At 39.9% G+C, this 14,109-nt stretch overlaps 1 protein-coding gene across 10 annotated transcripts in view; it reads right to left on the bottom strand.

The window, feature by feature from the left end:
- LOC308094996 (NACHT, LRR and PYD domains-containing protein 3-like) overlaps positions 1-14,109 on the bottom strand; it is a 569,186-nt gene that overhangs the window by 61,350 nt on the left and 493,727 nt on the right. For all 10 annotated transcript variants that reach the window (XM_080441836.1, XM_080441845.1, XM_080441837.1 and 7 more), the window contains 2 exons: positions 13,371-13,544; positions 4,157-4,333 (listed from right to left, as the gene is read on the bottom strand). In XM_080441836.1, the coding sequence (XP_080297962.1) occupies positions 4,157-4,333; positions 13,371-13,544 (351 nt within the window). The remainder of the gene's footprint in view (positions 1-4,156; positions 4,334-13,370; positions 13,545-14,109) is intronic.

Below are 14,109 nucleotides of genomic sequence, written 5' to 3'. Positions count from 1 at the left end.
CCAGATCAATGTCTTTGTGATGCCTGCGAATATGCGTCCCCATATTTGACGTGTTGCCTGAGCTGGGATACGGTACACGTGTGAAGCATAATCGACAAACGGTAGCCGTTTTGTTAACAACGCGTCGGGTGCCCTCATAATTCACTGGGAAGCCAAAATATTTGACTTAAAGGAAGCGGGAGGGTTTTCCAATTCTTCCGTTTGTGTATCATCATTATCATCGCTGGCTTCAGCAGTGGCCATAGTTAAATGTAACGTTACTAACGTAGCAGTACAGACGCAACGCTACAGCGGTCTCTGTCTCTCCTCCACACTCCTCTCCTCTGCTGCGGTGTGCACTGTGTGTGGGTTTGTCGTGTCGTCTTTTTTTTTCTCCCCCGTCGTAAGAACGCATGCGCGATGCACGGAAAAACACAACAGCAGCTCCAGCATGGTTTCACCCGGACGTGCAATCGGATGTGCGCATGCGCGGGAGTATTTTTTTTTTAACCCTTGAATCGCGATACGGCTTTTGATTTCGATACACTGTATCGAACGTCATTTTCGGTTCGATTTCGATACGTATCGCGTATCGTGACACCCCTAGTACTCAGTATCTCTATAGTCATGTGATCAACACGGATCTGTCCGAATTCCCATATTCCATCCTCATTGGCTAATGTCCGCTTCCAAAATTTGCAAGATTGGTCCGTTTTGAACAAAATGCCTCAAATCATGAACGCAGCTTGCGATTTCCGTGAAATTTCACAAACACATTCCCACTAGGCCAAGGAAAGAATGCCACCCTTTTTCACATTGGCCTGCTATAGCGCCACCAGCAGGGCTAATTAAGCAAAACACAGTTTTGGATCAAAATGGCCTATTAGAGCGCCACCAGGAGGCCACAATAACGTACCTGACCTGGTGGAGAACTGTGCTCCAAGGAGCACTTTTTCTAGTTGCCTCTGAGATGTAATGGAGTAGAAGTAAAAGTATTGAAAATGGGAAATACTTCGGTCCTCAAAAGTGTACTTAAGGACAGTACTTGAGTAAATGTTTAGTTACTTTACACCACTGTAAAACAGTGTATAAAATGTTAAAGTGTGAGATTGACACAGACAGACAGATACTCACATTTTGTACTGAGTTGAGTAATGAGTTGAGGATTAAGCCAATCTCCTCCTCCATGTTTCACACTGTAGGAAATAGAACAACAATGCATCAATGTCTAACTGTCTAACACAACGTCTCCACTACCTGACACTACAGTGTTTCTCCTATCATTATCTTGGCCCTGCAGCCCATCCAGACATACTCACTGCTGCCCAGTTTGGATCTCATCACCTCCTCAGACTCCACCTTAACCCCTAGCACTCCACTCTCCTTTATCCCTTCTTAATGCAAGTTTACTATGCAGATATATCTTGTTCTTAATGCAAGTTTACTATGCAGATATATCTTGTTCTTAATGCAAGTTTACTATGCAGATATATCTTGTTCTTAATGTAAGTTTACTATGCAGATATATCTTGTTCTTAATGCAAGTTTACTATGCAGATATATCTTGTTCTTAATGCAAGTTTACTATGCAGATATATCTTGTTCTTAATGCAAGTTTACTATGCAGATATATCTTGGATATGTCTTGTTATTTCTCAACCATAAAGAGTGTTGTTTAGATAGCATGTTGTTTAGACATCTGAAAATATCCTGATAGATGCTCTGTTGACTCTGGACTTGATTATACACAGTGGACCAACACTAGATGACATGATGGCACCCAAAATCATCACTGACAGTGAAAACTTCACACTGGAGTCAACACAGCATCTACCAGGAGATTTTAGAGGACTTTGTGCTTCCGTATGTTGACAGGCTTTACAGAGATGCTGATTTCCTTTTCCAGCATGACTTGGTACCTGCCCACAGAGCCAACACTACTAGTAACTGGTGTACTGACCATGGTATTACTGTGCTTAACTGACCAGACCACTGACCTGACTTGAACCCCACAGAGAATATTTGTTGTATTGTCAAGAGGAAGGTGTGAGACACTAGACTCAACAATACAGATGAGCTTAAGGCTGCTATCAAAGCAAACCTGGGCTTCCATAACACCTCAACAGAACCACAGGCTAATCACCTCCATGCCACGCCCCATTGATGAAATACTTTGTTCAAAAGTAGCTCAGACCAAGTATTGAGTGCATAACATACTTTTCAGATGGTCCACATTTCTGTATTATATATATATATATATATATATTTGTATGCGCAATGATCTAGAATATATGAAAGTTTCACTTTTTTAATTATATTACGGAAGAAAATGAACCTTTCCACAATAGTATTTTAATAATATAATTACAGAAGGATCTGTAAAACCTAATTTGTTTGTTGGTTAAAGTATTAACTAAATATGCATACATATTTGCATCTATTTATGACTTTGTGTCAGAGTGAATACACCGTTAAGACACACATGAGGGAAACACTGTATATTCACTGTACTATCCAACATGGACACAGCCCAAGTCTACTCACATGCAGTTCTCCAGAACTGAATCATTCACCATGTTGAGGCTCAGGTCCAACTCTCTCAGGGAGGGATGAGAGTTTACAGCTGAGGCCAGAACTTCACAGCATCTCTCTGACAACCAGCAGTGAGCCAGTCTGAATGAAGAATGAAACAAAAGGGACAAGTACAGACAGGTACAGAAATGTCAATATATGGGCACAAAATAAATGCACACAATCTCTGTACGTATGTATGTATTTATTTTACGTCTGTAGTTCAGGTATCTTGAGAACTGTCCGTCAGACCAACGTCAAACTTGACAAATTACCTGAGTGTATTCTTATGTCAAAAGTCCCTAAAAGGCAAATTTGAATTACTTCCTGACATAAGCAAGAACTTGTGCATACATATTGTGGAGTGTCGCTAGGCAACCGCCTGTCAGGTAAGCACCTCAACGGGGAGAGTCAGTGGGACAGAGGCGGTGCGCGGCCAGCCAGGCCCCGCCCCCAGCTGGGCTGCGTCATCGACGGGCGCTACCTGCCAGTCTTTCTGTGGAATCAACCTGAAGTGAGCGCACCTGCGTTGCTCAGCTGGGGAGCGCACAGACAGACCAAAAGCACCGTCTCTATCTCAGTATGGCCTGACTCTCCACGCTGACCAGACAGGTGCACAGACAGGTGCAAAGGCGGCAACCTAGGACCTGACGTTGTGTAAATAGACAGTTCATGGACTGGAATCCCACGCAGAGGGCGTGAAGGAGAAACATACTGTCAATTACTGACACAGAACCCGAAGCGGTGAAAAGTTTGCCTTGTTAATTTATGATTTGAAACGTATTACCAAACGGCACCAGGGGTTTCCCCCCTGTGGATATGCCATATTCCCTAATAAAACGCCCTGTGAGGCCTTCGCAAATACTGTCTTGAGTGTTGGTTCAGTCTTCACAAATTTGAAAATTTGAAATTTCAATCACCTGTGTGATCCCCATAGCTGCATGTTCCTCCAAACACACCTGATTTAAATTATACAGCCGTCCAGACAGTGTATTACTCATTTTAATCTTAAAGATAAAATATGTATCTGAAAACATTTTAGGTTAGAAATAAGAAATGTAGTTACTTGAACAGGCTTCCAGTGGTGTAAAGTAACTAAATACATTTACTCAAGTACTGTACTTAAGTACAATTCTGTACTTGTGATTAGTTGAGACACAAATAGGCTTCCGTTTCAGACTGATGCTTCAACATAAAATGAGAAATGTCTTTAAGTACATTGCAAGATCATCTGAAAATTGCTACGAATGAACAAGGCTATCCTAATGTTTCTCATGAATGTCATTTTAAATGTTTGAGGATGTTCCTGCTCTCTCTGCCTCATAGGTCTTTGTCAGGTCTTGCTTGAGTTATTTGATCCTTTTTAAACTTTAGACCAAATTATATCAATGAGTTCATCAACCCCAAATGTTTTCTCCATCACAATGGTGACTATTAGGAATTCAGATCTACAGAGTTCAGAAAGATGGAGAAAAATACCACATGCTCATCGAGATCACCTTTGTACCTGCACAACTTTTTAACAGTAGGGGCAGCCCCGTTTAGTAGGTTAACCCAATATCTGCGCACACCCCTAATTAAAATAAATCGGGTACATGTATTTTACCTTAGAATTTCCAGTCTACAGTGCAGACTCTTCAGTCCAGCTAAGAGCAGCTCCAGTAGTACTGAGTCCTGCAGGTTGTTTTCGCTGAGGTCCAATTCTCTCAAATGGGAAGGATTAGAGCTGAGAGCTGAAGCCACAACTTCAACCTCTGTCTGTCTGAGGTTACAGCCAACAAGTCTGTAAATACAGATTAAATAAGAGACTATCAAAACAAATTATACCTAGTTCACTGTCATGGAAGTTAACTAAGAGATCTCATACTGTATCTAGTTATTCAGACATAAACCGTTTAAGTATGATCAGAGAACAGGGAAGTAAACAGCAGATGGAAGTTAATGTAATGTAAGTAATCTGAGTAACCAAGCTCACTGTTTAAAAAGCCATCCTCTGTACACCCCTTCACTAATGGTATGGTCCATTTCTAATTTTTGTCGTCAGCGGACACCCTAAGATCATTAATTACTTTTGTGCTGTTTCTGTGCTATGACCTTTCCTGAAGCCAGATTGGAATTTGTTATGAACCTTATTGCGAACGCAGCGTAGGCGCGCCTCCGCGCAAGTGGAGCTTACTATGAAACCGTGCTCGGGTTGTGTCTCTGTGTCTCTATGTGCACTGCCTGTGTGCAGCTCTTCTGAGATAAGTAAATGTCCAATTTAGACGTACCATACATCAAATGAAAGGTCTTTGAAAACTGAACACACCTGTCAAGGTTGCGTTTAAGCCCGCCCCTTCCCCCGGAAGCCACGCCCCGGAGAAGGCTCCTAAAAACTCCCCATTGAAACCCCATGTTAAATGAAAAGTGCCAGAATCGCTCCGAAACTTTTTCTACCCCCCCTAAGTGGGGGTCTACGAACAAATACTTCGAGCTCGGATTTTGGCTCCGCCCCCCGGAAGTGGGTGAAACAGGCACTTCAAACACTTTGTTGAATTGTTCAAAAACATTCAGTTTTTTTTTGGTGAATTTGTATTTTTCTAAGATGCTCCTTTTAACGCAGATTTTTTTTGTATTTGTATTTTTATTTTTTTTGTTACTTTTTCTTGATTTTTTATTTTTTTCATATTTATTTATTTTTTTTGCGTTCGCTTCCCGCGTTCGCGCGTCTTACTTGTTGTTCTGTAGGAACACATCCAGTTGATGAAAGATAGTTTTTTCTAAGACCTTGCCCAGAAATGGCAGATTAGAGATTGGTCTATAATTACCCAGCACCAATGGATCAAGGTTGTGTTTCTTGAGTAACAGCCTGACTACAGCCGTTTTCAGTGAGTCTGGAAAGACGCCTGAAAGTAGAGAGCTGTTTACAATTCTTAGGATATCTCCAATCACACTGTCTAAAACCTCTTCGAGAAACGGGGTGGGTATTGCATCCAGTGAACAAGATGATGATGTCATCTGTGATATAGTTTTACGGAGTTCCTCTTCATTAATTGCGCAGAATGATATTAGGCTTCCTCTGGAGGAGTGTTTTTTATGACTTTAAAATGGTCAAAAAAAAATTTCTCCCATTATGATCGCAAGTCCAATCGTTTTTAACCCTGTAAGACCCGGATATATTTGTACTTGCAAAAAAAAAATTAAAACCTTTCAGATGGTCTTGTAGGAGTATTTTGAAGAGGAAAATATAATGTTTTTTAAAAAAAAATGTTTTGGTAAGTTTTTATGCAAAGGTTGACATTTAGCAACGTTGGGTCCATCAGGTAGCAAAATTTCCTATTAGTAGAGCGGATAGTAGGAACAATCGTTCACTTTGTGATACAAGCGTGAAAATTGGCATGAACATTCCTTTAGGTCAACTCTTTGACTTTTTTAATCGAGCCACTCAAAAATCCAAGATGGCGGCCATTTTTCAAGATGGCCGATACCTTAGTGGGCAGTTAAGTGATATGATGGTTTGTTTGGTGATACAAGCATGAAAATTGGCATGAGCAGTCTCTGTGGGTCACTTGACAATACGCCACCCACAGCTACTTGAAATTTCAAGATGGCGGCCATTTTTCAAGATGGCCAACACTTTAGTGGAGCATTTAAGTTATATAATGGTTCATTTGGTGATACAAGCATGAAAATTGGCATGAGCAGTCTCTGTGGGTCACTTGACAATAAGCCACCCACAGCTACTTGAAATGTCAAGATGGCGGCCATTTTTCAAGATGGCCACCACCTTAGTGGACTAGTTAAGCTTAAGAAATCATTTAGTTGGTGATACAAGCATGAAAATTGCCATGAGCCGTCTCAAAAGGTCATTTGACAAGAAACCGCCCACAGCCACTTGAAATTTCAAGATGTCAATCTTTAAATGATACCTTTTCTCATAGAAATGTATTGGGTTCCTCAAAAAGCTCTGTCAAGAGAGGTTGTTTGACTGTGTTTTGTCTGACTCCTCGCCCACGACCTGTCCAGTTTGGTAAGACCTGTCAGGAGTTGCCTCCCACCGGCATAGCTCTCAGGGTTCACTGAGGTAGGCCTAAACAAGCTCCCTTACCACGACAAGGTAACAGTCACAAGGGAGGATATATATATATATATATATATATATATATATATATATATATATATATATATATATATATATATATATATATATATATATATATATATATATATATATATATATATTGTTTTTTTTAAACTACTAACTAAAATACTAAGGGGTGGGGAAACAAAAAATAAGATGAATAAATTAGCACAGTTGTGGTGCTGATAAGCACAGTTGTGGTGCTGAACGGACAGTGCTCCAAAATTATGAGTAATGGCTAATACTGAATGGCAATAGCCACGGAACCATGACAAACGATACTAAGGAACTAAACTGAAAATGTGCTTCACTGTTAGATATGGCAGTGGAAGGCAGTGGAAGCAATGTTACAAAGTAACAACTGAAAATTACACAGTAATAGACTAGATAAAAAGTAAAACATGATGCGTCGATGTGACGAGGGGAAGCCGAGCCATAGGCCTCCACTTGAAAACACAGAGGACAACAGGGAATAACTCTGGCAAAATAAACATGCAAATAGGTTCTAGCAGGGGCAACTACATAGGCATGTGAAACTGAGTCCATATCTGAAGCAGTTACACCTTCCAGTACATGCCTTGGAGCACCCACATTTGGTCAACTCCCAACAACTCTCCGCAATAGGTGGAAGTGGAGTCCAGAAGACTTTCCACTTCTCGTCCTGTTCCACCCATCCCCAGTCAGATGGGCTCTGCATTTGTGGATGTCGCTTCAATGCCTGTCCCCACACGTATCCAGCCTCATAAGAAGCATGTTTGGCATGCTCTTTGAGTGCTGCTTGAGTTGGTGGGATCAAGTCATATTGTCTTTGCTTTCTGGCAAAGAGATCAAGCCTGGCCTCGTTCACAGTTGTGACATCGCTGGACCGGTCATACATTAGATCTTCTTGGCCTCTTGACATGGATATCTTTGGTATCTTCAGTGTCTTCAGCAGATGTAGATGCTCTCTTTTGGGCCCTTTCCAGCTCTGTGTTGTTGAACCTAAGTTTACAGCTTGAATTATATTTTGCTCTGTTTCTTGTCGATGTGCTTTCTATGCCATCACCTTCATCTAGTCGGGTTGGACTAAGTAAGATAGGCAGAGCATTGATCTTATGAAATAATGGAACATTTCTTGCAATGGTATCATAACCAGTACGATCGTGCTCTCTGTTGAATAAACTCGGCTGAATGAGTTTTTCCTTGGTGACCTGCTGACAAATTAAACATCTGTCCCAGTTAGTTTTCACAACTGTTATGATGGCTTCTGCCATGTCTGCAGCATAGGCAGAGGCCGAGGGTTTATCCTTTTACCACCTTTTACCAAGCACTTTGATGTATGGGATACAACTAAGTTCGTGCCTTAACCCTACACTTAGTTCGATCGTTCATCCAATGCCATTTAAATCCTGAGCGATCTGTACACCATCCGGTTAACTAAAACCCCATTAACCTTGGCTCGGCTCTCCCGTGCTGGCACAACCTGTCAATTCAGGTGCGGCTATCTAACTGTTTTGGGGTAAATTAGACAGCATTTGGGATACCAACTTTCAATTAGCTGACATTGAACCCCACTCTGAGTTTAACAGCAGTGATATATCACCAGTGTGCCCTGGTAGTGCAGATATTCACTCTTATCTAATCTATCTATGATCAACAAATCAACACAACTATATTGTGATGTGTTAAAAGTTGTTCTTTAGCATAATAATAATAATCGTATAATCGTCCTTAAAGAAAAAAAAACATAAATTTCTATGAGAAAATGTATCTTTTGAGGATCCAGGGGGCGGCCATCTTGAAAATAGAAATGTAAAGTGGCTGGGAGTGTTTTCTTGTCAAGCAACCCTTAGAGACTGCTCATGCCAAATTTAATGCTTGTATCACCAAATAAACCATTATATAACTTAATTGCTCCACTAAAGTGTTGGCCATCTTGAAAAATGGCCGCCATCTTGAAATTTCAAGTAGCTGTGGGTGGCCTATTGTCAAGTGACCCACAGAGACTGCTCATGCCAATGTTCATGCTTGTATCACCAAATAAACCATTATATAACTTAATTGCTCCACTAAAGTGTTGGCCATCTTGAAAAATGGCCGCCATCTTGAAATTTCAAGTAGCTGTGGGTGGCCTATTGTCAAGTGACCCACAGAGACTGCTCATGCCAATTTTCATGCTTGTATCACCAAATAAACCATCATATCACTTAACTGCCCACTAAGATGTCGGCCATCTTGAAAAATGGCCGCCATCTTTGATTTTCAAGTGGCTCGATTAAAAAAATCGATAAATGACCTCTAAAGATGATCTGTACCAAGTTTCACGCTTGTATCACCAAGTGAACGATTCTCCCTAAATATTGCTTTTATCCGCTCTACTATATAGGCCATTTTTATGGATAACATGGCAAATGTGTAATTACTTCACTACAACAACTTAATGATTCATTTATATGGTTTATTATTTGGCCTCAGATCAATTATGAATAATATTTGGCCTCAGAACAGTATACATTATGAATAATAACACCAATAAGCCATATTTTTAAATCAATTTTATTAAAAGAACATTTGTATATCAGCCAGGCTGATGAAGTCCTTCTTCAGCCACTGATATCTTGAATCACGGCGATGAGCGGGTTTGGTCAGTTGGGGCAGCTGAATGTCTGCTGGGTGGTCAGTGGGTTCACTGGGTGGTTCGGGTGGTTGGTTTTCTTTGGACCCCATGCCACAGTCCTCTTCATCTGACTCTTCATCAGTCTCATTGATGTCTATGTCAACATCACTCTCTCCGTTCATCACGATATCCAGAACATCCCTTGCTGTGAAGCGAGGCCCTTTCTGTTGTTGTGGCATTCTGAAATGAAATAGTTACCATTAGTACATTTAGTACTGCTAAGTTCTTACACATCACTGCTCACAACATTTCACAAGTCATACAATACTGTCTGGCCAACCTATTGTTTGATGATGATTGCCCCTAAGTGGTCATCATCTTTACATTGCCCCTAAGTACCCACCACGCCTCGAATGAATAATGAACAACCCCCACAACCCCCCAAAAATTACCACATTGGTCCCACTGTCCTTGTAGTATTGAAAGAAAATTAAACATACTGAGAAATAACAAGGGAATATATTGGTTAAACTATGGTTGAATATGTATTGTTTAGGGGGAAAGAGAAACTTTGGGTGGACATTTTCTGAGGCTTACAGCTCAATATATATATATATATATATATATATATATATATATATATATATATATATATATATATATATAGTAATGCAAAGTGGGGGAAATACACATATAACTGTTTAAATCTATTGTGAAAACTATATATAAGGCTGAACAGTAGCAGGTGAACATTAGGCCTACCCTTGTATTTTTTGCAACCAAGAGGGCCCAACGTTGACCAAAAGCAACAAGTATGAATCATGATCTAATTTAAATTTGGGACATATATTTCACAATAATAGCATATGTACATGTTCTAGACATTGTAATGTTCACCAAAACAAATATTACAGGCATATTACTTACGTTTTTGTGAGGAATATCTTCCAGAGAAAAAAGAGATCTGTTCCAACAGAGATTTTTCAAGTTGTGATGATTCCCCGCTCTGTGGGGGGTATTTATATGCAAATATCCTGGCCAATGGCATTGTAAGACTAAACAATAGGACCCAATGAGGATTTAGAGGTGAAAAAATAACAGAAAAACAAATTATTTAAACTCCTTTCTTTATAAAATATAATTGTTGCTCTAAAGCATCGCTGGGTCTTAGAGGGTTAAACACACCGGCGATAGGTACACGTCGCTCAGACAACAGACATTCCGATCGGGGCGGAGTCTCTGTCCACCAGCCCAGCGTAAAAACACCATGTTTCGCCATGTGAACGGAAAACGCACTTACTTTTCCACCTCGCCACAGACCTCGCTAAATCCCTTATGATCGCGTGTTCAACTGCTTCTAGACACACAGGGTAGTTGTGTGAGTGGCCCAGAGAAGAAATTTTCAATCGGCGACATTCCATTTTGCAGTAGTAGCAGTTTCTAAACAGCGTTTCTAAACAACGTTTCTAAACAGCGTACCACGGCGGAGAAAAACATAGCCGAGATAATGGCGATTTAGCGGAAGGTTTAGAGCGGCGGCAGGCGGAAACGGAAATCTTCGATTGACGTCATTTCCGTATCCGGGTGTGCTACAATGAAATGTGTCACTTCGAGAGATGAAGGACGGGGACATCTTTTAAAATCAACGTTTTTTGCAAAATTACTTTTTTTACGTCAGATTTGGTAATTGGAAAAAAAAATCGTTTTTTACATCAGTGGCAGTGAATGAGTTAAGGGTGATCATCTAGTGAAATCTCTATTACTGAAATGGACGCTTGCACCCATTAATATCAATATAAATAATCAAAACTAGAAGATGATGAAGATCTGACTAAATACATCCAACAACGATAGTGTCATTTTGTATCTCAGCATGGCAGGACATGGAGGTAGGCTTAGGTTCCCATGATATCAATCTTATTAATACATTTAGACCGGGAGAGAATCTGTGTCATTTTCAGATTTCTTTTGGCTATTCAAAAATAGCAGATCTACAAGCTCATAGCGCAGCACGCGCTATGAGCTTGTAGATCTGCTATTTTTGAAAAATCATGAAAATGTGTGCAAATCTTTGAATATATATAATATTTTTAAAGCAAACATTTGTAACTCAAATCTTTGCTTCTGGGGGATTCTACAAATCTGTTCTAAAAACTGTTTTTTGAAAAAACTTATGTTGCTATAATCAGTGGTTCTCAAACTTTTTTCATGTCAAGGACCCCCAACAATGATATGTATTTGGCCGCGGACCCCATCTCAAAATAGTTTTGTTCCAGGGACCCCCCAGAAGCAAAGATTTGAGTTACAAATGTTCCCTTTAAAAATTATATATATTCAAATATTCGCACAGATTTTCATGATCTTTCAAAAAATAGCAGATATACAAGCTCATAGCATGGCACTCGGTGCCGCGCTATGAACTTGTAGATCTGCTATTTTTGAATAGCCCAAAGAAATCTTAAAATGACACAGATGAGTTCTCGGTCTGAAAAGGTTAATACATTCTCACTACAGCATTCATATTATATTCACATAATACAGTATTTAATAAAACTGATCAAAATACATCTGGTAAATGTATCTTACCTTAGAACGTGCAGACTCTTCAGTCCAGCTAAGAGCAGCTCCAGTAGTCCTGATTCCTGCAGGTTGTTTTCGCTGAGGTCCAATTCTCTCAAATGAGAAGGATTAGAGCTGAGAGCTGAAGCCACAACTTCAACGTCTGTCTGTCTGAGGTTACAGCCAACAAGTCTGTAAATACAGATTAAATAAGAGACTATCAAAACAAATTATACCATATATTATATACCATATATGCCATATATTATAATATATGGCAGAGACAAATAAAATAAAATAAAATAAAATCAGGCTTTGCCTAGGGCCCATTCTGGCCTGCATTCTCCATGTTCTCAACTCTAAGTAAACATTGGATTATTTCTTCAAACAAACGTATCACAGAGGCAGCGGGCAGTAGCCTACGAGGTAACATGGGCGATTCAAATCCAGGTATTTATATTGAATGTGATTTCTCCATCACAACGCTTTCCCATCAAACAAAGTCATCCAAACTTTGCTCTTTTTGCAAACCGACAGTGTGTGTCTGTAGCTTGAGTAGCTAGATTCACTCACTGCACTGGGAAGTGAACGATGCCAGCTGCAGGTGACCAGCACTGTGCAGATCAGAGGGACAGGCCCCGATAATCACCCTTGCCTTAGTAATACTTCATTGGCATGTAACGTTATAAATGTGTTCACGTATCAGTGCACCCAGCACCACAAACAGCTACGTGACCAAGTTTAACCCCTTAATGAAGAGACTAGAGTGTTTACTGTGAGATGAGAGATGAGAGCTTTTTGGACAGGCGCTAACCTCTCTCTCTCCCTCTCCATCTCTCTCTACGGCTTTGAGAGACAGGGAGAGAGAGAGACGGAGAGCGACAAAGACAAACAGAGCGAATTATCTACATTTCAAGTTGTAACATTGGATTATTGGTGGATGTAATGATAACAACTGGCATTAATAGTTAAGGAATTCATAATCAGACATTGAAGATTACAGAGAGAGAGTTTAAATGACAGAATTACGTGGTATAAGACCACCAGGTATCAGTGCAAATGTTATAGAGCATTTTAACCGTCCGACCAGCGCATTCCCAGTGGGTGCTCGCTGTCTCCCGTGGGTGCCCGAGCCCTAGGTGATCGGCCCCTGCTTATTTTGCTTGTTAAAAGCATCATTGTATTGTATAAGACATGACAGCAAAAAAAACATATATATCTCAATTAACTCTCTCAGTGCCACACAACGAGATATCCCGGGTTTTTTTCTGAATGCCCTCAGTGCCAGAACGAAAAATCCAGAGTTAAATAATATATTTATATATATATTTATTTATTTTTTTTACTTTGAAAAACAAAACAAAAATGCTGGCACAGTATGAACATATGTTTTTATTTCATTGGCACTGAGATAGTTAACCATATATTAGATATGATAACGAAATATTATTTTGAAAATGTTTAGTAGGGCCAGCCCCGTTTAGTAGGTTAACAGAATATCTGCGCACAACCCTAATCAAAATAAATCGGGTAAATGTATCTTACCGTAGAATTTCCAGTCTACAGTGCACACTCTTCAGTCCAGCTAAGAGCAGATCCAGTAGTCCTGAGTCCAGGTTGTTTTCGCTGAGGTCCAATTCTCTCAAATGTGAAGGATTAGAGCTGAGAGCTGAAGCCACAACTTCAACCTCTGTCTGTCTGAGGTTACAGCCAACAAGTCTGTAAATACAGATTAAATAAGAGACATGGAAGTTAACTAAGAGATCTCCTACTGTATCTAGTTATACAGACATAAACAGTTTAAGTATGATCAGAGAACAGGGAAGTAAACAACAGATGAAAAGTTAATGTAATGTAAGTAATCTGAGTAACCAAGCTCAATGTTTAAAAAGCCATCCTCTGTACACCCCTTCACTAATGGTATGGTCCATTTCTCATATGGTATGATCTGTTTTCATGGTAGAATAACTCATAAAGAGGACACATATGAATAGTTTGAGGACTTGAGTTCTCCTGTTGTTCTGTGTGTACTAAGGTTGGGGTCGTCTGTTGGAATTTTTTATTAGGCGATTTTGGATGATATTTGTCATTTTATTTTGCAAAATAAATGTATCCTAATAGTCTGCCTCCTCGAGAATTAAACTCAATACTATTCAAATATAGCCACATTAAATGTAAAGCACAATACAAAGTGTGCACGAAATGTTAATCAATTTGGGCCATTCTAATAATGATTGATGATGATGAAGGCATGCTCTTGTTGCGCTTATATCCGACGAGTCTA

The sequence above is a fragment of the Gymnoscopelus braueri genome (genome assembly GCF_963280865.1).
Source record: "Gymnoscopelus braueri genome assembly, chromosome: 11".
Classification (NCBI taxonomy): domain Eukaryota; kingdom Metazoa; phylum Chordata; class Actinopteri; order Myctophiformes; family Myctophidae; genus Gymnoscopelus; species Gymnoscopelus braueri.
The sequence above is the reverse complement of the archived record's forward strand: the minus strand, read 5'-3'. Positions and strand labels throughout refer to the sequence as shown.